This window comes from Protomyctophum bolini (genome assembly GCF_963924005.1).
Source record: "Protomyctophum bolini genome assembly, chromosome: 4".
In the NCBI taxonomy this organism is placed as follows: Eukaryota; Metazoa; Chordata; class Actinopteri; order Myctophiformes; family Myctophidae; genus Protomyctophum; species Protomyctophum bolini.
The window spans coordinates 42,137,413-42,162,037 of record NC_137865.1 but is presented as its reverse complement, the minus strand read 5'-3'; the positions used below and the strand labels follow the sequence as shown (position 1 = coordinate 42,162,037).

At 45.7% G+C, this 24,625-nt stretch overlaps 1 protein-coding gene across 1 annotated transcript; it reads right to left on the bottom strand.

Annotated features, from left to right (window-relative positions):
* Positions 1-18,206: 18,206 nt before the first annotated feature.
* Positions 18,207-23,229, bottom strand: dusp6 (dual specificity phosphatase 6). Its single transcript, XM_080762047.1, has 3 exons — positions 22,216-23,229; positions 21,561-22,019; positions 18,207-20,076 (listed from the first exon to the last, which is right to left on the bottom strand). Exons 1-3 carry the CDS (start codon positions 22,631-22,633, stop codon positions 19,760-19,762), a joined length of 1,194 nt encoding a protein of 397 aa, XP_080618173.1. The 5' UTR covers positions 22,634-23,229; the 3' UTR covers positions 18,207-19,759.
* Positions 23,230-24,625: the final 1,396 nt, after the last annotated feature.

The following is a 24,625-nucleotide window of genomic DNA, read 5'->3' as shown; positions in this document are numbered from 1 at the left end:
TGGTGCTATGGCTTTACAAAGTAATTACATTTCTAGGTCTCAGCAGGAGCACGGCATCTTGCGGAGCAGTGGTTCAGTGTTTGGGACATTTTCAGGGGCCATAAACCATGTTGTCATTTTAAAAAGTAAAGAAAAACCATGGGTTCTTGAACCATAATGAAATGGTAATATTATAATGTTTTAGGTTTGTTCACGACCATAACTGCCTACGAGTGTCACGACACACGCCAACAGGAGGCGGATTGTATCAGTGTTGTTTTCGTCGACTAAAACTAAGACAAAAAATGTTCGTTGATTACCTATTTTCACTGACGAAAACTAAATTGAAACTAAATTAAAACTAAGCTATGACGACTAAAACTAAAACTAAATATATTGACAATTTCGTCAACAAATAATAAAAGTAAAATGTTAGGAAGGGACTAGCGGACAAGAGATCCAGTATAAGTCATTTTACACGTTGTGAGATTGTAGATCTGCTATTTTCAGCAAGTGTAAAATCTGTCATTACGACGGCATCAAGGTCCACCAAAATACATTTAGACTAAATCAACTGTAGATTTAGTCGACTAAAACTAGACTCAACGCAAAAACATTCCAGGTGACTAAAATGTGACTAAAACTAAATGAAAACTATTCAAGAGACTAATGACTCAAACTAAAATCAAAATTTGCTGCCAAAAACAACACTGCATTGTATGCATATTGGGCTATTTTCAGTGTGCGACACCATCACTCGACATAGCATAAATTAGGCCCAGCAACACTCAGCTAGCACTTACGTATAGCTCGACCTGACACATTTACCCACACACACACACACACACACACACACACACACACACACACACACACACACACACACACACGCTACAGTGCTGCTGTGTAAACTGAACTCTCTTCTGTCTGTCTGTCTGTTGCCATTCAATCCAGATCACTCCTCGGGATCAATTTGGGGCGGGTTGAACATGAGGTCGAGGCAATTTAACACGCCCGGCGCTCGGAAGGCAGGGGTGGTTGGGGTCAGGACTGTAGTGAGGACCGACCGGGCAGGTGGTGGCGGCGGTGGTCAAATTCTGTGAAGGAGGATCGGGCTGTTTGCATTCCAAGGGTGAGAGAGAGAGAGACGGAGGGCGGGGCAGGAAGTTGACCGTATAATCAACATGATAAACATTATCACAGCGGGGTTTGTTGCTGTTCCTCTCTGTGGGAGAGTGAGTGAGTGAGTGAGTGAGTGTCAGTGAGTGTGTGTGTGTGTGTGTGTGTGTGTGTGTGTGTGTGTGTGTGTGTGTGTGTGAGAGAGAGAGAGAGAGAGAGAGACAGAGAGAGAGAAATGATACACGTAATAAACCACGAGAGGAAGAGAAAGAAAGACAAAGACACAGACAGAGGGCTCTCTCTGTCTCACCGGCAGTGAGACAGACAGAGAGACGGAAACGCAGAAAGAAAGAATGAGGGAGAAAAACAGAGACAGCCAGGCTCATTAGACTGGGCCCCTCTGGGCCCAAGAGAATGGGAGGTGGACTGGGCGAGAGGGTAGCAGCTTTCGACTGTTCGGCCACAGGAGTCTAGAGTTTCACAGCCTCCGTCAGTGGAATGTGACCCCCTCACCCCCCCCACACACACACACACACACATGCCCCATACCGCCACCCCTTCCCAGCATCCAACTGCTTCGGCCATCATAGACTCTCTGTGTGCAATGTTCTTTTTTGCTTTGTTTTTATTGTATTGAACCGTTGCCACGGCGACGATTCCTCTTTATGTTCCTGTGATTTCCGCTCGCCGGTCACACGAACCACCGCGCTGCGTCTCGCTGATGAGAAACGAGTCCGCCGCGGACAGACCTTTAGGCCCGCCGGAGGTGTTTGCTTTCACCCGCCGGAGGATGAGTCACGGCGTGTTCCCGTCAACACCGAGTGGCCGACCTCAGTGCGCTCCGGCCTTCCTCAGGTGATCTTTAGAGAGATCACTCTTAACCCATTCTCTGACCTGAGATCAGATTCTAAAAAGGTCTTCTATACATCCTGACAGTTTTCATTCTGACCTGAGATCAGATTCAAAAAATGTCTTCTACATCCTGACAGTTTTCTGAAAAAGCTATGTTTCTAGGTCAGTCGTTCTTCGATTTTTCAAAAATAGCAGACCTACAAGCTCGTAGCGTGCCACTCGGTGGCGCGCTATGAGCTTGTAGATCTGCTATTTTTCAATAGCTAAAGCATAACATAATGCTAACACGAAAAGGGGTTCCCGCCCCAAAATGGGTTAAAGTCACGTTATGTCCCACGATATGACAACGGCACACGACATGACACGACAACATACGATAACACAATGTTATGATATTCTGGACCAACTGCTAGAGGGAGCTTTTATAGTGTCCAGTAACAAAGTCGCTCTAAACGACAGGACACAAGGTTTTAATACGGGCAACATGACATTTCAGCGGTTTGTTCCCTTTAAGTACTACCGGTATATGTGTTTTTCTTTCCACGGAGCCCTCATGCAGAAGAATGAACTCATTCTAACTCGTGTTATTGGAAGCCTCGTGCCGCCTGCATAATATAGCAGCGGATCGCTATAAGGCTGCCTCGATGCCCTCCGCCTGCCTGGGGTTTAACATGTCTGTGTTCCGGCGGAAGAGAAGAGGCAAGCTGTTGACACAAAGGGCATATTGATTTCAGGACGTTTTCCTGTTCTTAGCTTTCACCCAGAGTGTCATCAGTTCCCGCAGACAGATGGAGGTCCGGCCAGGCCAACGAGGCTCGAGTGGCTGCCGTGCATCTGAGTGCATGGTGTCATGAGCGCCGTGCCCCACTTTACAGAGGAAAGATTCACAGAGGTCGCCCGGTCTGTTCTCTGTTCGCTGGAGCCACCACAAGGACGGCGGCTGTGGCCTCAGGAGGTAGAGCAGGTCGTCCAATGATCCCTGGGTCGGCCGTTCGAATCCCGGCTCCTCCTCCTGTCCACATGTCGAAGTGTCCTTGGGCAAGACACTGAACCCTACATTGCCTGAGTTGGTCGGTGCTAGCTTTCCACCATTGGTGTGGGAAGTGAGGACGCTGGCGTCGACTGTTCAACGCTTCACCTCCCAATGTATGAATGAATGGACCATTGTAAAGCACTTTGAGCACTTGGAAAAGCGCTATAAAAATGCAATTCATAATTCATTACAATTAGGCCTATCTTCTGTTAAAGGGATATTTCACCAAAAAAAAGAAAACTTTTGGTCTATCGTCTGCTCAGGCTTATGTGAACACACCAGACAGATTTTAAGTTGCTTGAGTCAGTATTTAGATATTAGATATTCATTTTTAGCTGCCCCGCCCCCTTCCTATACAAACCCAATGTAACTTCAAACTCCATTTTACCCATGACAGATTCATCAAAAACACCTGACCTTTTTTCTGGTGACTGATATTGTCACTGTCTAATACTATTGTCATCGCCTAATTAATACATGAGGGGCAGTGGTTTCTCAATTACTGTTTTAATTAATTTTTATGTTTTTATTCTGTAGTCTCCTCTGTCGCGCAGCAGTCACATTTTCCACAAAAAAAAAAAACGGACTTGTAACTTCAAGTTACAATGGGTTTATATAGGAAGGGGGGGGGGGGGGGGCAGCTAAAATTAATATCAAATATCTAAATTCTGAATTAAGCAACTTAAAAACTGTCTGGGGGTGTTCACACAAGCCTGAGTAGACGATGAAATGACCAAAAGTTATGAACAGTGCTAAAGAGAGAATGAGTCTGGGACGTGCATGTGATTGTGCACGCTCATGCTCGTGTGTGGGCACATGCATGTGTGTGTGACCATGCATGTGTACACAATACACATGTGTGTTTGTGCAGTGGTATACCAGTGGAGGCAGTGCATGGTGGTGGAGTCAGTAGAGAGAGCTCTGGTAGAGCAGTCTGGGTTTCACGGTGTGAGAGAAAACATTACATTACCGGCACTAAAATATTTACTAGGCTCCATCAGCTCCTGCTGAAGCCTCCCTCCAGTCTTCATCAAGTGGCGGTGCGGCTGCTAGCTGCCAGGACTCTGGAGAGAGTGGCCCCGCTGCTCCCTAATGGACTTCCTCCTCCTTGGAGGCAGCTGCAGGCGACGCCTCGCCTCACCTCACCTCCAGCTGCAGGCGACGCCTCGCCTCACCTCACCTCCAGCTGCAGGCGACGCCTCGCACCTCGCCTCGCCTCACCTCCAGCTGCAGGTGACGCCTCGCACCTCGCCTCGCCTCACCTCCAGCTGCAGGCGACGCCTCGCACCTCGCCTCGCCTCACCTCCAGCTGCCAGGCGGGCTCCAACATGGCCTCCTCCATCCAGCCCCCAGGCCCTAATCCTAAGAGTTACATTATATATCGTCACTGTAGGCCTATATGTCCAAAACGGATATTGGCCGAAACGTTGTGTCCTGATTGAGAATGGTGTTTTAATACAATAAAACACTGTTGGAGCAAAGACTGTGTGCGGACCACTCCTTCTCTGTACAGTACAGTATAGTACTGTATCTACCTTTTGTCCAGCACCAGCAAGGAGCTGGATGTACGGCTGTACGCAAGCCACCTGCTTTTTAAACGTCGTCACGATTTGTCACAATCCGAGTCGTCTTTGTTCCATTTGCCTCACTCATCCGTTCAGGAAGCAAACGCTTGTTCAAACCAAGGACAGACTTTGTGTGTCTGCACTTTCCTCATCGTTGGCGCTTTAATTCATTTTTACCAGGTTTTTCCCGACCATGCTTGAATTAGACACATAATAATTTATTTATTTCCCCCCCTGTGTCGCATTTTGTATGAGTCAAACGCAAATGTATGAGTCAAACCTACTGTGTGTTCTGTGGACAGATGAAGGAGAGAGAGAGAGAAAGAAAGAAAGAAAGAAAGAAAGAGAGGGAGAGTGGGCCTGCAGGCGTCCAAAATGACAGATTTCTTCCACTAAATAGAAGATAACATTATAGATGAGTGATAAGGCAGTATGGAGGAAGAGGCATATATAGGTAGCATCAGCAGTAAAGGAGTTATAGGTCTGTATGCATTGTGAGAGAGTCGTGACAAAGGATAAGACACATTATATATGGCTGATAACTGTCTCCCTGTGGTACCTTGGCTGACAGCGTTGGTAGATATAACATCTTATAACACAAGACAATGTGTTCCAAGGGGAGTGCAGTGGGATGTGATGAAATATAAGCAACCATATGCCATGGGGTATATCTGGGGGTATTGCCCCGTGTATAAATTGCCAATACAATTATTATTATAACAATAATTGTGTTGTGAATTTAGTTGACCCATGTGGTCCTAAGAGTCCACCAATAAGATAAGGAGTTGCGAGCCCGGAGAAGATGACACCAGGCAGTATCACACAACGCGTGATTATAACGTTTATTTCACACATAGAGAATATAAGAAGAGAATGAGTGTGAAAGCAGCAGATGCATCTCGTATCATTGTGGACATGAAGGCGCCAGCCTATCTTATAAAGCAGTTTGTGTAGTATCAGTATCAGTATGTCCTTCAAAACACGTATTTATTTACTGGTCAAGCAGATAAATGTCAGCCCTAATCATATACCGGTAATCATAAAACTTAGAGATTGTAGACGGGCAAGAAATTCACCCACTAAAAGGTATGGCATGGTGGCCTACTTGTAAGAAACGGTTTTCCCATATACTTGAAAGGTTACAGACCACTGGTAAAACCAGACGTTTTTATTTACCGGTTAGGTGGTCTGTTTAGCCTGTTGAACACACCGAATACTTGACATTACTGCAGACTATTTTGTCGTTCATTTCGAGAAAGCCATTGGATGCCATTCATTTCGGTATGAAAATCAGCATGCAGGGAATTGAAAATGGCTTGAGATATGTACAGGCACAGCAATAATAGTTATACCAATTTTGAACGGGGTATTATTTCTTTGTCAAAGGTGTGTTATCATTGAATTATATAATGCATGTTAACCACATGAACCTTAGCCTCTCTATTCTGGGCATATCATCATAATACAATTGACCATTTAGGCATTTACTAGACGCTTTAATCCAGAGTGATTTACAGAAATCAAGGTAAACACATACATCAAATGCATAGAACAACTAGTGCCTCCGTAATCAATATAAAATTACTAATCTGTTCTGTACATTGAAACTATACAAACTATAGGATTCTGCAGGTCAACAAATGAACCTGGTGTCTCTCTAAATAACATGCTATCTATACTACATTTAAAACGTTGCATAAGACGGCATGGGCATTAAGGCTATATATAGGGCAAGTGCTATGGGCTAAGTAGGAGTCTGAAGAGGTGACTCCTCAGATATTGGCGGAAAATTGGGAGCGAGTCTGCAGTTCTGACTGCAATGTTAAGCAAACATTTGGAAAAAACTAGAAAACTGGAGGTTATATGATCTGCGATAGATCGCACGTGAGAACATCCCAATTGTTCCATTTTACAGAAAACTGTATCCATACTGTACGTACATCCCCGTGGCCTGTCACCTTAAGACCACGGGGCATGTGCGTGATGACGCAGCACGCTCCCCCGCGCGAGGGGATAAACCCCCCATGCGACTTCCACTTCTTACCCCAGCTAAACCCTTTTCTTCTGCAAAAGCAAGCGAGAAGGGCCACCTTCGATCTATCGAATAGTTAGATAACCACGGCTCTCATATAACCTCCAGTTATCTTAACTCAGAACATCTGCTTCTAGATCGCACGTGAGACTCTCACACGCTCCCTTCGTTATCACTAAGAGAGAGAGAGAGAACAACCATCCCTGGCTGAACCCGTCATTTATCAATCTACCAGTCAGACCTTGGTCTGAGTTGGAGAGATAGGTTCGAAAGCTCAAGGCCCAACAGGTTCCTGACCCTGGCAACCGCAGTCACCGGCTTCCCCATGGCTCTAGTACCCCATGCCACAAACAACTGACTTCCTTTCCTGAAGGAAACCGTTCTGGCCATGTACACCCGTATGGCCCTGACTGGGCAAGGACTGTAAATCACTGACACGGTAGCCGTCGTGAGGGCCACCAGCAGGATGACCTTCAAGGACAAGGCTTTCAGACCCACTGTCTCTAGTGGTTCAAACGGGGTCTCTGAAAGAGCCGCCAGAACCATGGTGGAACTATAGAGACCGGGTCACGGAGCGGAATTTACGCGCATACCCTTTATAAACCGTAGGCCTTGTAGTCTATGCCGATGTGGCAAGACGATATGGCCGCCAGGTTCATCTTTAGCGAGGAAAAGGAATAATTGCCTTTATCCAGGAGCCCTTGTAGAAAGGTAAGAACCTCCCCCTTCGAGGCCTGGAAAGACACCACCTGTCTGGAAGGTGCTGCGCACCAACGCTCGAAAACCTTCCATGCTACGTCATACACCCTGATGGTGGACAGAGCCCTGGCCCCCTGAATTGTGGCAACCACATTCGTGGGCAGGCCCACTTCATGGAGATTCATCCTCTCACGGGCCAGGCCCAGAGGTCCAACGACCCCGGGAGTGGGTGGAAAAGTGTGTGATCCGGTCCCATCTGAGCGGGAGCTGCCAGGGCTGGTCGTATAGGAGAGGAGCTATTTCTGATCTCCTATATGAGCCCCACGCTGGCGCTACGAGGAGCAGAGACATCACGCACATGGCCCGTGGTCTTAAGGTGACAGGCCATGGGGAGTTAAGATAACAGTAGATTAATTCAAGCAGCAACACAAAAAGGAGCTATTGAACCAAGCATTCTCTTTGCTCAAAAACACCCACTTATTTTGAGAAATCAATAGGTAGAGCTCTGCACCAGAGATCAGACACATGCAGGTCCAGGAATAGCATGCAGCTCTCCTCTGTGTGCCAGCGTGGGCTGCTGCTGGGTGAGATGCTCTCTGTTTTCCTCTTTAAAAGGCGTTTAAATGATAATGACTTTATACTCCACTTCAGCTGGCTGTGTGGGCTGGGATGGATTCACAGCAGTCCAAAGAGCTTTGCCTTTTGTCAACCATCGCCTCTCCTACCAGTCCACTGTTTATCTGTGCCCTCCCGAAAGCCCCTCTCTATCTCTCTCTCACTCACATGCACGCAAGGCGCACGGAGTGCATGCATGCATGTTATTGCACTGGCCTAAAAATGGGTCCTTAAAAACTAAAAATACTGCATGTATGTGAATATCTATCTATATCTGTCTGTCTTCATCTACCAACAAAAGACACACCAAAATAGCAACCTCGATTCCTACTCTATTAAAATAAACAGCAAAATAAAATGTGCAGGTGGGTATATACATGAGGATGTGTATGTTCTTTATGGTTGGGACTGTGGTGGGAGAATGGGGACATGCTGAGAAAATTGGGTCACAGCCTTTGTATGAAAAGGTAATCCCGACGATTTGATGAAGGGCATACCTATTTCCATCTCCACTGCCAGGTGCAGAGGCAGTAAGACGTGCGTGCGTGCGTGCACGTATGTGCATGTGTGTGTGTGTGTGTGTGTGTGTGTGTGTGTGTGTGTTTCGACAGTTGTGTGGTGACTTCTCAGACACCTAGCATCACTCTGCAGCCTGCATGGTGTTTGAGGCGCAGCATCGATCTATTTATGCCGGTGCTGGAAAGTATATTCTCTCCTGGGATTCTCTCTCTCATCTCTCTCATCTCTCTCTCTTTCATCAAGGCATCTCGAAAAGGGTTTCCACCTCTCGGAAATGAGCCAAACGTTCACATGCTGTGTATTACTTATGATAAGTATTTTTGGTTGCAATGCGGAGGAGGCAACAATCATTTCAGCGTTCAAGACATCCCCAGTGTCCAAACACCTTGGGAAATAGACAGAGCACCATACAGTATACCACACTGCCGTGTCTATTCACAGCTTCAGCCATATACTATTAAATCTATATTTTCTCATCAAAGCCTTACCGAACATACGTGAATAACTGAATCAATTGGCTAAAAATCATTACATAATTTTAACGTTAAAATGTTCAAACTATATCAGCATTTTCAATTTAATTAAAATGTAATAATTCTGACAAAATCATAACTGCACAATGACATTTTGGCTGCAAGTTAATTTCCATAACATACTGAAATGAAATAAGTTTCCTTGAAAGCCAAACTAACTATTGTAGGCTATGCTTTGAGAAACTGTCAAATATACTGAGTTGTAGTCAGATAAATAGATATCGAATCTCGATCCATCCACCCTAGAATACATGAGAATCAAAGTACCGTAGATTACATTTCAAACTCAATTTAATAACTCTTCTTTCCCCTGGCCCGAGACAAACGTTAAAGTCAGGGTGTTACTGTTGAGCATGTTGTTATTTGCCAAAATGTGGAATGGGAATATGGGATGGGCAGTGCTGAGGAGAAGAGAGTGGGCTGAATGGTTGTAACAGAGACATGCTTGCTCTGCTACAACCATGCATGCACGCACACACACGCGCACACATGTACACACGCACACACGCTCACACAGAGTACTGTGCATAGTATACGCTGTATTTATGACAAACACTTAATACACAATGGTAACCCACACAGAATCTCCAGTATGACACAAAGAGAGCCGAGGAAAAACAGTCAGTACCAAAACAAAGCCCACCCCCACTCAGGACATTCCTTCCCAGCATTCCATGGGGCGTAGGAGGAGGGGGGGTCGGAGGTCAGAGAGACACAAGTGATGGTTTTAACAGTAGGGAACCATAAGCCCCGACGCACGCACGCACGCACACACGCAACGCAGGCAACGCACGCACGCACGCACACACACACGCAAGCAACGCAGGCAACGCACGCACACACGCACACTAAAATATGAGTGAGAGTGAGGCCGACAACACCAGTGACAACGCCATGTGAAAATGTCAGACACACACGTCTTACTACTGCCTGGGTGGTGTACTGATTCACTGACTGTCTGGACTGTTTTGGAACAACAACACTTTGGTTGTCAAAGCTAGTTTAAATGGAAGTGAATGATTGTTGACCGTCTGGCTCAGAATGATAACTGGGCTTCCTCCTGGTCTGCACAATGAGTACTTTTGCTACGTACCGCACAAAAAAATCCAAGATGGAATTGGAATACAAATGTAATGAGGCAAAGAAAACAAAACTAAATGAATGAATGAATGAATGAATTAACGAATTAATGAATTAATGGATGGCTGGATGGATGGATGGATGGATGGATGGATGGAAGGAAGGAATAATGAATCAATGATGTAGTGAATTAACTAAGGAACATAATTGTGTAATGAGTGAGAGGATAGATTGTTCAATCACCACAGGAGACAGGAAGGTCCTAGAGGCACTCATGCACGTAAGTTCGCACACGTACACACACACACACACACACACACACACACACGCACACCTTCAATGACATGGGGAAAGGAAAACTCTGCTGGGGCTTGATAATTAGCCGGATGTCTGACATCCAATTAGGGGAAATTTACAACCTGACACCACACACACCCTTTAAACACACGCACACAAACACGCACGCACAGGTAATTTCGTTATACTCACCGCTCTTGCATGCGGTATTGCACTAATCACATGTGGCTGGAGGGGGGAGTGGAGAGGCAGTTGCAAGCACGCTCCACATCCGGCAACAGGAGGTGGTATGGTCGTACGAGAAGCCCCATCTGCTGTATCGATACAGCATGCTCCTGCACAGGGTTAATAATCTGAGAGAGAGAGAGAGAGACAGAGAGAGAGAGAGAGAGAGAGAGAGAGAGAGAGAGAGAGAGACAGAGACAGAGGCTGCGTCCGAAATCATTCCCTATGCCCCATATAGTGCACTACTTTGAGGTTCCGCCATTTTTTATAGTGTCCGAATATGTAGTGAGCATTTTTGCACCCTAACGTAGTGGACTGAAGTATCCCACAATGCACCGGGAATTGTAGGGAGCATCCGATGGTCACTACAAAAACACAGCGAAGCAAATCTGCCCCATAATGCATTGCGCAAGCTCGCTCTTGAGCGCACATGCACGCGTTTGCGCACGTGCGCTGCTTCTGCATGCATGCGCTCATTGCGCTCCAACTCAGAAGAGGCAGAAGTTGAACCAGCGAAAGAAATCAACACAAATGTACTTTTTAAACTTTCGTTTTCCCCTCTTTTCTTCCCTGGCGGATCTCGAAGCTACAGATCTCGAGACAAATGATCTGTGCATTTATTTTAAATTGTTTTATTTTATTTATAATAAATCTACTCATTTGCAATAGTATTACTAATCTGATTCATTGTATCACCCAGGCCCAGCGCATGACGTTAGGAGAGGAATCAGTTGCTTGCTGTAGAATATATTTGTGAGATTCTTTATCACAAACGTAGGCTAAATACATGCATGTGAGACACATATTAATTGTGTCCGAACATATGTTTTATTAATATTCATTAATTCCTGCCATGAAAAAATATGCTATCTAACATTATTTCATTGAATTGCGATAAATGCATTAAAACTTCATTGTGTAGGCAGTCATTTATTGGACTGCTGTTTCTGTTAACACCAAACGTCCGTATTGTGAGCAGAGCTTGTAGATCGGCTACTTTTGGTAATTCTTTACCAAAAGTACCCAAGTAAAAGTATACAAGCTCACAACACGGACGTCGCGCGTTGCTTAGATCGGCTATTTTTGCCGTATCCCCCCCGCCCCAGGATTAGCGGGGGTTCATGTGGTTAAGATTCAATCATGCTGCTGATATTTTCATATATTGTCAAGGTTGTGCACTGTTTTCATATTGCTGGATAATGGATATAGCCTAATATTAATTTATTGTTAATAATCATAGGCCCATTTGTAAATAACTTTACAAACTGTCCTTGCAGGGAGGTGACTAGCCCCGCAAGCAGAACCCGAATGTAGTAAAGTTTCTGATACTTTGTTTACTTTACCCATTGGGTCCTGCTTCACGCTGGGCTGTCGCCAGTTACGCACAGACAAATACAATGTAAACACGCCATGAGACGGACTTCTGCGCGCTTTTACCATGTTTATTCATGTATTGACTTACGAATGTGCGAACTATAAGTACCTTACATACCATACCGACACATCTCCTGTGTCGCGGAAGCCGTTAAGTATTTTTAATCCATGATTGATTAAAAATGTCGCTTCTTCCTACCTTGTTTATTGACACCTCATTGTACCGCCTATCTGGCTAGCTAGTGGTGCTATAGCTATGACGGAGCAGATCAAAGGCAGGGACGTAGCCCGCAAAGCCAACCGCACATCGGGAGGCGGTACAATAAACGGTAAATAAACAAGAAGAAATCAAAGCGACATTTTTAATCAAACATGGATTAAAAATACTTAACAGCTTCCGCGACACAGGAGATTTTATCAGAGGTATGTAAGGTACTTATAGTTCGCACATCCGTAATCAAACACAATACAAAGCGCGGTAATAGCGAGCCGATCGAAGAAAGGTTGAGTTTTTTATATCCGCGTTCCAACAATCGCATTGGAAAATCTTAGCATGACCAGGGACCCTACGGGTCAGCCCGGTTCGGTTCGGATTGGGCTGACCCAGGGGGTTCCGAGAGGGGCTAGGAGGTGACAGTCTGCAGTCACTTATTTGATACAGTCTGTTCCTAGCGGAAATTCAGCAGCAGCGTTTTGATTGGTTTCTTGTAGTGAGTTGATTCTTCATATCCAAATGAGTGAAACGGCCGGGATGATTTGTTTATTTTTCAAACAGTTCTTTATGAGGCGATCTGAAAAAACCTAATGGGGATTTCATGCAAATAAAAAGTACATGAACCCGCGGAACTACAGCGCCCTCTATCGATATTGACGTCAGAGTCGGTGCTCCCCATACAGGGAGTATTGTCCGAAATCATCACTATAGAGTCCACTAGAGTCTGGATCCCCGTATGGGGGATAGGGAGTAGGGAACAACCCTAGCAATTCAGACGCAGCCAGAGAGATGGGAGATGTTGGAATAAAGTGGGATGGAGGAACTGTGCTGTTCCTGCCAAAGTGTAAGCTGAACTTAAGCTCAACAGCGAGCTAAACTCCAATTCCCCATAGAAAGAACGACAGAATCATGATGTAGAATTCCTTTAGTGAGTGAGTGGTTCTTCATCTTTAACAAGGTCATGGAGTAAAAACTGAAACAAACAAAATAAAATACGATACAACATGAGTTCAGTTGTTCTGTTCTTAATTTTACGGTAGCTTGTAAATACAATCCTTTTTTTAATCCAAAATTACCATGAAATCCCTTTTTTTAACATTAACTAAATTATGTAAGAAATTACAAGAAAGTACACGATCATGAAATACAATACGTTCCAATGAATTCCAACTTACAACATTGCCTCATGGTGAAGATTTGTAGAAATTAGAAAGGAAAATCTATTTTTAGTTGTTGCACAGAGAAGGAGTAGGTGCACTCTCTGTGCTGCTTCTAACATAAATGATGTTTGCAAGCCCACACAGCTGATTACTATCCAGTGCAATCATCTAAACTCACACACCTGCCTTAACTAGGCTTAACAAATGGCACAGTGGCCTCTTCTAATCAAGAAGGCATTTCAATGTAAGAGTCCTTAAGTCTTTCAAAAATAAAGCCTTTCTGAACATTATAATGGCATACAAGATAAACAACATTATAAAACAACACAGGAACAGAGAGGGAGAAGGCCTAGTGGAGTGCTGACAGAGATGAGATAATGATCTGGAGAGAGAAATAAGTGATAGAGAGGTCGAGGGAAGGTAACAGAGAATCAGATGCAGAAGGGAAAGGTATAAGACATAGTATTATATATATTTTTATATTTGGCAGCTTGGGCCATGCCCAACGGGCTGGTGGTCAGAGGCTTGAGGATTATGATGGGGTTGTCTAAGTGTAAGGCAAAGCAGTTTGCAACTGCATACTATTCAGGCAGTCAATCTATCTGGAGGAGAACTGCTTTTTGCACGCACACGCACACACACACACACACACACACACACACACACACACACACACACACACACACACACACACACACACTCACACTCACACGGCGTGTACATGTTTGTGCCGAAAATGTTTGGACCTTGTAACTTGATCCATGCATGAGAGGGGCAACAGGAAATTGCTATCGGGTGGATGGCGGAGGGCAGCAAAGTGACATGAGACAAGGTGGGAGGTGGGGGGAGAAGGATGGGGGGGGGGGGGGGGGGGGGAGGGTGTAGAGTGTGTGTGTGTGGGGGGGGGGGGTGGGGGGTCACTGTCAACGCACTTGTCACTGGCGGGTGAGAGGGACATGAACCGTTAGCAGAGGATTAGCATGTGTGCCAGGTTTAGCCCTGCCAGCAACCTGTTGCCTTTATTTTCACTGCTGGGATAAGAGCTTCACTGGGCTGCCAAGAAGCCAGTGGGAAGTGGGGCAGCGGGCGCCCCGCACACATCCCCATTCATGTGCAAAAGTAAAACACAAAAAAAACCAAATACAGTATATTTCATGGCTGGCCAAATTTGATTTGTCCTCTGGCTTTCTCTCAACTGGCATAGTGAGTGAGTGAAAATACAGAAAATAGCCAAGCTCACTCACAATGTGTCACGTTGGGAAGAAAACATGAACCAAGATTTTAAGATTTCCCCCAAATCGATTATTAAACCAGTAAGACGCCTGAGGGCGAGAAGGGACCTCGCCCTAAAGGGCCCTAAAGGGCCCTAAAAGGAGAGGTCGCTTCTGTCGCAATAGAGGGTATGCGCATGCATGAAGTGAATGGCAAATCGAGTGGCAAAGTGAGTGGCAAAGTGAGTTTAACGTTGTTTAACGTCGTTTAATGCAATCACATTGCACTTTTCTGTTTGGATGTTTTGGCACTCAGTAGGCGTTCCCGCATAACTTACATATTTTTTGCCCCCATGGGCAACGAGGCCCTATAAAGGCTGCTTAGTTTGCCTATGATCGGGCCAGCCTATACATTATAAATCAATACAGTATATAGCACAGATGCTTTATGTTGCTCATCTGAAATAACGTAAACATCCAACGGTCAGCAACATCCTATAATCCAAAACCTATTGTCTGATTAATATTTCTATTCCCGTGGATGTTCCTTTAAAAGAGCCATGGGAGAGAGGGGGGGGGGGGGGACACTGGAGAGTGGTCAGCTGTTAGAGCAGAGGATTACCAATCTAAAAATATACAAAAATAATAATAATAAAGCAACGACGTGAGCGTTGTGTCATCCCAAACACTCGGGCCCAGACGGGTTGCGAGCTCCGTTCCCATCGCTCTCTGACGGAGCAGGAATGCGTGTCCACATGCCTCCTGGATGCCTGGTCCACGCCAGATGGTGCAGCCATGCTGACATGGAGGCCGAGGCACGCAGGAACGTAGGAAGACACGAGGAGCATCCACTGCTGCTTCCTGTTGCAAGATGACACGGAGGTTAAGATGATCATCTCCAAAATCACTGCACACACAAATGTGTGACTATATATAAATATACATATGCACTTGTCTGTAATTGTTGATGTTCTGTGTGTCTGCTATTGAATGTGCTGCTGCGCGTCTTAGCCAGGACTCTCTTGTGAAAGAGTGTTGCTGTGCGCTCATCATATCCTGCATGCCAAATATACAGTATATATTATATTATATATATATATATTACGTTGTTTATGCAAATTTCAACCACCAGCTGGCGTCCCAGCAGTCATGCACGCACACACACACGGCCCTCTCTACCCCCACCAAGCACCAAGCCCTGCTTATACTTCCCTCTCCGAGATCCCAATATCCTCTCATGCCATAGCTGTGCTGGTCTAACACCGTCCGGAGCAGGGGGTGGGTGGGTGGGTGGGTGGGGTCCTGGGAGGTGGGTGGTGATGGAGGCCTGCCAAACGCCAGCTACAGTACTACGTGCCTCACGTACCGCATCTAAAATTAGCCTGGGACGTTTCCTGTGCCCCTAATATAATCCTGCAAAAGGCCATGCTGCGGATGTAGGAAGGGCGGCCATGAGACCCCCGCCAGGGGCTGCTTGGCGTGCCACGGATACCCTGTGGGGTGCATGCAGTGCTATAGCCCATTTTGGGGCGGGAACCCCTTTTGGTGTTAGCATTATGTTATGCTTTAGCTGTTGAAAAATAGCAGATCAGAAAACTGTCAGGATGTAGAAGACATTTTTTTTAATCTGATCTCCTCACTGTCAGGTAAAATAAACTGTGTGCTCCCTCCCCATCGGGGGTTATTTGGCATAACGGGGGGGATTTGTGATGACTACATTGGGAGAAATACCGTCCGGTACACATAATGGAAACGGAAACAAACGTTGCAAGAAACTATATGAACAAAAACATCTCTGGTTTCCTACGAAACTAAAGTTCTAGTGTTTTGGAACGGAATATCAAGAGGATGGAAAAATATTAGTGTCACCTGAGACTGTAAAAGGAGAAGAAAAAAAAAGGAGAGTAGGACCTTTCATAAATCATTTGCTTCGGGGACACGGAGTGTACACGTTCTGCACTTTGTTTCATGGGCAATGATTCACTCTTGTTCGGTTGCATATCAGGTGATAGCAATTCTTTTTTTCTCCATTCAGTATCTCTGAACTTTGCACTCTGATATAATGATAGTTGAAAATGAAAGGACTAGTAACACGGATACAATATGTGCGTGTATATCTAGTCTTTTTCTTTGTATCTCTAAGGTCTTGTTGTCCCTGTGATATATACAATTTAAACACCCCAACCAAGCCAGTTAAAAGTGTAATATCTGTAAATTCTAGTGCAATATTAAACTGACAGATTCTGTAATTATTATTATTATTTTCTTTTTAAGATATTCTTTGACTTTATTGATAAAGGTTACAGTAATTAGACAGGAATGGGGGAGAGAGATGGGGAGTGACACGTAGCAAAGGCCGGGAGTCGAACCCGCGGCACGCCGTCCAGCCTAGGTGCCCAGACGGTTGAGCTAAAGGCCTGTCATTATTTTCCCATATATGAATACTCCATGTACTTTGCCCACTGGGAGCATTAGGGGTCCTTCCTTACAAAGACGTACATTATAGGTACAACATTCATCAGATTTCTCATTTTCTTTTAAATAATCCTGATGTTTTTTTTTGTAGAAGATATACACACCTTCTTAAAGTGTCTATTGTTGTCTGTTTACTAACATACACATTCATTACAATTTTGAGGTATGTACTATGGAGTATGGAAGATGCAACACATTGTGAGCTTGTAGATCTGAAATTTTGAAAAGATTTATCATAAATTTGAAAACTTTAAATGGGACATTCTGCACAATGAGTACTATTACTTTTGGTAAGTACAATTTTAAGCCAATACTTTTCTACTTTTACTCAATTAAATGTTGAATTCCGGACTTTTACTACTATTGACTATTGATACTTTTACTTAAGTAAAATAAATAGAGTACATTTCACGTACGCACGATGTGAAGGTCAACGACGCGCTGGCACTCGCCGGTTATTGGCGTGCACGGTGTCGTTAAATGCAGCGACTAGATGTTCAAACTGTGGCTTCCGTGCGAACATGATCACTCACCCCGAGTCACCCATGCACACACACACACCTCCCTTCACTATGACAATCATCTGCTACCGTTCAGGTCTTAACAGGTAGCCTATATACGCTACACGCTGCTGCACACCGCCGCTGTACCGTATCGGGTGACACGACTCCTTATTCAGGAACAGAACGTCCAATCCCTGTTTTGACAGGCAGCTTTGAACTCAAAATGGCCTGGAGGAAGTGCGTTGGGGAGTGTTTGTGTGTGTGTGTGTGTGTGTGTGTGTGTGTGAGTGAACCCATAAACTCCACTGCAGGGCAGGCCACATATGTGGAAAAACCGGTCGCGCCGCTTTGATGCCGTGACTGGAAGTGGCTCGTGTTCTACCCGTTTAGTAACATTTGGCCCTTATAAAACAAATGGATTGCCGCCCATGGTAAACCCTCGTGTAGAAGAACGCTGTGTGCTTGATGCTTTTGTTACACAACCACCACATTCTAAGTTTGCATTGGAAAGTGATGTGGGAGTTGTTTTGAGTGGTTAAACTAAAGAATGGCACAGCCTTGTTGTGAATGGAGAGGCGTGAGTCAAGGTATAGCGCCCGATGTCATGAGCAGGCCTGCTGATTAGCATTGAGCAGTTCATTGTCACCCGAGTGGTGACTCTTGTGTTACTGTACAAACATGGTCCTGCAGGAATGGAAAATTAGTCATGGGAGACAGAAAGTTGTAGACAAAATAGCAATTTATTAATAACTTATCTTTTCTTTACATTCGTATAGAGGAGTGTGGAGGGGTGGCCGAGGTCGCCAGGTTTGGCTTCCTCGACAAAACAGGCCGTCTCTCTGGAGGGGGTACAACAAACCTCCCCCATCTGAAGTTCGACATTTCTTATTCTTTCAACCGACAAAAAAAAACTGCATTTTCCCTGAAGAGTTGAGGCGAGCAAAGCCTCTTGCTTTTGTCAACATTTCAGAGACTTTTAACCATCGCACACAGAGAAGTGCTGCTTCCATTAACCTTCATTCTGTCTTTGTGATCAGACACAGGTTAGCATACATACATACACAGCTTCCATAAAGCTATTTTCCATAAGACTCAGATTAACTTAAACTATTTTAACAAGATATGCAGTGATCTAATTACAATGGATTACTGCAATGTATCCGAAATCCAGTCTAATTACAGGCTTATTCAGGGTTTTTTTTCTCCAGGATGCAGTGGAGATTTGTCAAAAGTGAAATTAAAACCCAGGGGTTTGTTGTTTCTTGTGGTTAAACAAACAGCAAACATGTCTGTGTGCGAAAACTAAGGCATACAACCAAGGTGACTTTGATTTGTGTGACAAATGGGTGCAAAAACAAGGCCTAGCCTGGTTGAATTCACACATAAAGCGATTATCAAATATATTACACATATATACAATTTTTGTACGATTCTTGTAAGAAGAATAAACTACTCAATTTTTTGGCATTATCAACTTAAACATACTGATCAAATATGCAGATTCTTTGCTTACATACAAGTAGAAGATGAAACTAAGAGAATCTTCAGTACCCACTTGTTGCAAAGGGTATATATATACTACTCGAGCAAGGCTTTGATGTATTCTCTTATTTAAGATATATACACAATGTATAAATGATTCAAAAGACTCCACACATGTAAAATTGAGTCCAGTACACTGTGCCATCTAAACCCTGGGGTGCTTCCAACCCCATGCAGGCATGTCTTCACAGAAGACAAAAGAGATATGTGCACCCTCAAAAAAAAAGATTTCAAGGTGCGAGTGCTATAAGCCCAACCCAAGAAAGACAAGAAAAAGGCTTTTCTGCATGTCCCAGTTTTGAACAATCATGTCTCTGGCACACCAGCCTAGCGACTTTGAAGTACAACATACAACCGTCCATATAAAAATCACCTCCATGTTCCTTCTGACGAAACAGTAGACAAGTCCGCAACAGTCTTGATAGCAATATATGTGTTATAGAAAGTATCTCTGTGCTCTGTCTCTCTCTCTCTCTCTACGTCTCTCTTCCTGTCTCTCATTCGCTCTGCAGCAGCTGCTTCTCAAGAGTGTCACTGTGTTCAGGCAGACGCCTCCTCCAGCGTGATTGCGTGGCGTGCGCTCGGCAGCTGTCTCCCCCGAGCCAACCGCATCAAGAACTTCTTTGCAGCCTTATAATTATTTTTCCCCAAACAGGAGGCCTTTTTGTTTTAATCAGCCAATGGAGATCAGCAGGCAGACAGACTGGATGACACCGGCCCCAGAGAGAGTCTTCACGTGGACTCCAGGGGGTCCAGCTGAAAGACGTTGTGGTTGGTGGGCGTGGTGAAGTACAGCGGAGTGGTGGGGAGCGCCACCATGCGGTTGTCGCACGGCCGCTTCAGGCCCAGCGTGCGCTCAAAGTCCAGCAGCTGGCCCATGAAGTTGAAGTTGGGGGAGATGTTGGACTTCTTGGTCTTGACGATGTCGTAGGCGTCGTTCATGGACAGGCTGAGCTTCTGCATCAGGTAGGCCACGGTCACCGTCACGGAGCGGCTGATACCCGCCAGGCAGTGGACCAGGACGCCACACTTCTGAGCCCGTGCCTCATCTGGAGGAGAGGAGAGAGAGATGGAAAATGCTCGTTAATGGATTTACCCAAAAAAAACGACAACTACGGCATACATAAATTAAGACGGTATTCTGTGACATTCTAGTTGGACAGAGTTAAGACCCTGCTGGCTTTTCGTTTTGGGGATTTGTTTGTCGCCTGTGTGTGTGTTAATGCAGCCATGGCACTCGCTTCCTCCAGTTCACAAGTACTGAATGGGGAAAAGTATTTACTACAGAGGGTGGCTGCCTGGCGCCAGTTGCCCCGGGGGACAAACGCCTGTCATGTTCAAAGGCAAGTTGGCCAGTCCAGGAGAGAGAGACAGAGAGTGCAAAGCAAGGAGGAATGAAAGGAGAGCCATGAAGAGAGCGGTAGAGCGATAGAGAAAAAGAACACAATAATAATCAAGAGCGAGAGAGAGAAAGACTGCAAGAGAGAGAGAGTGGCTGGAAGTGGATGTTATTATCTCTTATCTCCCCTGACTTGTCCGTCAACAGAGGCCATGGCGTTCAAAACACACACACACACACACAGCCAAACATTCGCTGGGCTTGTCCCTCAGTAACAGTGCTGGGGAAATTGACTATTACGGTCTATTAAACCATTCTTCCGCTCCGCCAGGGCTTTCGCTCCGACAATGGTGCCATTTGGGCGTGTAAACGTAGGAGTCACGAGGGCACGCTGTCAAGGCGAACAGGATGTCAACAGGGGCCTGTAAATGGCTCCCTTTGTAATGGGGAGGAGGGGGGGGGGGGACATTGCCATGTCCTAGATTACTTTCAATGCAGACTTCCTTCCTGTTGCGCTCAAATTACTGCCCTCCCCTCTCCGCTCCTCTCGCCCCTCTTCTCTCGTTTCAGCGTAGCTCTTTGTGTCGCAATTACACAAGTTCCCCGGGACAACAGATAAGGCCTGGCATGTGTACTACTGAAGTCTAATCATTTGCACTTGGCACAGTTTTGTTTATAATGCCAGTGTGCCGTTTAGAGGGGGTGGGGGGGAGATTGTATTCCTTTGCTCGAACACAATAGCCGTAATCTGGGTTCTGTGTGTCCCTCCTTGATTGGCTGATAAGACACACAGTCGGAGACGTCTCATCTAATCTCAATTGCAAGTGTAAGAACTTCCTGCTATTGAGTTGGGTATTATTCATAAGATTCTATCCTGACACAGCTAGAAGGTTATACTGAAGGTAACTGAATTGTAATGTATTTACTTTGACACTTATTGCACATCATATAATTTACTTGTAAATGAGCAGACTATATAATCATTTACAATAGCTCCTCTTAGTGGAAAGCTATGTTTTTGAGTCCACACAAATAAATTATTTTTTAGAAAGCCTATATTATTTCAAATAATATGGCTACAAATAAATAAATAAACTACATGCGTCTATAGGAACTACAGTCAGAGACACTATCCCTGCTTTGCAGAGGGAAGCATAATAATAATGCATTGCACTGCTGAATAAATATGCTTACCAATGAAGCTGATGGCCTCGGGGAAGAACTGTGACAGATTCTGGCTCCAGTGATCCGAGATGGGGATCTGCTTGTACTTGAACTCCCCGGCGTTCTCGAAGAGGTTGGGCAGGTTGGGCGTCACGTTGAGGATGTACTTGATGCCGTACTCCTCCAGGATGTCCAGGTTGGTGGAGTCCTTGGCGCAGCCCAGGTACAGGTGCGGAAGGATCTCCACGGGGAACGACGAGCTGGGCTGCGCGTTGGAGAGCAGCGGGCTGCCGTCCGACTCGGTGGCGCTGATCGGGTCGATGTCCGACTCGATGTCCGAGGAGGAGTCGGAGCTGATCCGCAGCCCGCCGAGGCCCAGCACGTGATGGGAGGTGGGCGAGCCGCCAGAGAGCCCGCTGCTGTTCAGAGAGCCGTCCAGATTGGTCTCACACAGGGCGGGGAATTCTGCTTGGAATTTGCTGAAGCCGCCTGTACACGCAAAAATAAATACACAAATAAATAAATAATACGAACATGACATATTAATTACATATATCATATGCGTCCACGATGCAATCTATATACACATTCAGTCTGAATTCGCGGCTATGAATGAACCGAAAAACATGAATGAAAACTACAGGATAAAAATACATAATATAATATAACCATGATGGAGACTCACCCTCGAGATAATACGCCTTGTAGCCCTCGTCCTTCATGCGCCGCAGCAGCAAGCCCAGCACGCTCCCGCCGTCCACGTTCTCGTTCCACTCGCGGCTGTACTCGTCGTACAGCACGATGGTGTCCGTCTTGCAGCGCCGCGCGAACCTCTCGCGGTCCTCGCCGTTGGCGAGCAGCGACTTGATGGGCAGGTTGCCCTTCTTGAGGCGCCGCAGCATGAGGCTCGGCAGCGCCACGTTAATCGCCGTCTCGACGTGCGCCGACTCGAAGAGCTCCGTGGCGCGGCAGTCCATGAGCAGCAGGCAGTCCCGGCGCGTCTCCAGCTGTTCCCGCAGCCAGCCCACCGTCTTGCTGATCGCCATGACCACCGAGGAGTCGCCGAGCGCCGGCGCCACTGCGGGTTTCAGCTTGTCGAGCATTTTTGTGTGTGTGAGGCAGGCGAGGCGAGCAGGAGGAATAGAGGAGGATGAAATTCGCTCACTGAGCAAACGACTGGAGCATCGGTGAAAATAGGAAGCCCGAGAAAGAATGCAGAATGCAAGAATGCATACACGTCTTGCGGGTATTATGTAAGAAACACGAGCGTCGTGTTATTATTTTTGTTCGTTTCGCCTTTATGATCGTCCAGAAATGGACAAATAAACCCTAGAATCGCAGGCTGTTAAAAAACTGATTTCCACCCGACTGCAGATTTCTCGACACTGGCACTCATTCATGCATCTGCGTGAATTATATGTCCCGTTTAGATTTCTCAATGGCTCACCCTGAAAGAAAAGAAAACTGGCGAGACGGCACGCAGAGACGTTTCTTTTCCCAATTCAGCTTTTTCTCAGTCAATAATAATTATCACGTCCCGTCCGGTTGATTATACAATTCCAAAATTGAGTGTTGTTGTTGTTGTTGTTCCAATGTTCCGTGGTCCGAGGCAATGCGTATGTCCTTGTGTTTTGGTGTGCAGTGAAGTCAGTGCTTCATCAGTGCTTTCTGTTCTGTGTTGGAAGTGTCGCTGCGGAGAATATACAGCTCAGCCTGCTGATCTGAATGGTTACAAACCAGGGGCGGTTCAATGGATGCGTTATGTCGGGGGCCAGCCAATCAGAGCAGCCACTGGGCCGGCCGTCGCCTAGGAGACGGTGGGACGGGGCGGGGCCGGATGGGACAGAGCAGTGTAGAGACCCGTGTTGATGAATTGTTAATAAGTTTGTCATTCACAAAAAAGAAAAAAAGAAAAGAAAAAAAAAACGGGAAGGAATTTCCGCTCCGGATCAAGTGAGCGCAAACAAATAGAAGGCAGTGGCGCTGCAGGCAGGAAGGAGAAACCACCGCGTTACTTATACTGCTGTGCTGTGCTGTGTGTGTGTGTGTGTGTGTGTGTGTGTGTGTGTGTGTGTGTGTGTGTGTGTGTGTGTGTGTGTGTGACTGTGTGTGTGTGTGTGTGTGTGTGTGTGTGTGGGTGTCCAGGAAAAGAAAAGGGGGGTGGGGTGTATTTCACAATGACTGTTACTTTTTTATTATAGCACGTTCGGTTACTATAGTGCAGTTATTACACAACCAACTGAGACTGAGGAGGACGATGGTACTGTGTGTGTGTGTGTGTGTGTGTGTGTGTGTGTGTGTGTGTGTGTGTGTGTATGATGTTTTTCTTGTTGTCTCGCATTTAATTTGTCTGCTCATAGACTGCAGTCAGTCAGTGTTCTGCTCTCCGCGGATTCAAGTCAAGAGGGCTTTGATTCGTGTGGCTGTATGGCGCTCAGTCTCAAACACACACATTCACGTGAACTCTCTCTCTCTCTCTCTCTCTCTCTCCCGGGTCTCCCCCCTCCCTCCCTCTCAGGAAAACAAACACAGTCAGTCAGCTGGCATGCACTCAATGAACATTCAACTCAAACGGCTTTCATTAGCGGCCATGGGGGGAAACATGACAGCCTATGTTTACACACTAGCTGCTAAAACTAAAGCAAGTGTGAAATAAAAACACGAGGAATACCTGCATGGCTATTTGTATGTATATGTTATAACTTCTAGAATAAAGTGTGTAAACAGAGCCGTGACACTACTCTGTCTCCCAGTCAATTCAATTCAGTTAGCTCTCTCTCCGGAAAACATAAACATTAGTCAGCTAGTGTGACTTCCCCTTGTCGTTGTTGTTGATCGTGGCAGCGTTTTCAGGAAGTGGCCTATAGGATGATTTCATAGTCGCCTATCAATTAGCCCGGATGTCAGACATTGTCGAGTACTTAACACCCTTTTCACGCATGCCTAACTGACCCCCTCACCCCAACACACACACACGCAGTTTGCAAGGCTATCAAAAGCCCTTGATCGCTTCCCATGGGACTGTTAATGATCACTCTTAACGTGATTGAGTCGTAAACAAGACAAACGTCAGTCTCCCACTGCAGACCCATTCT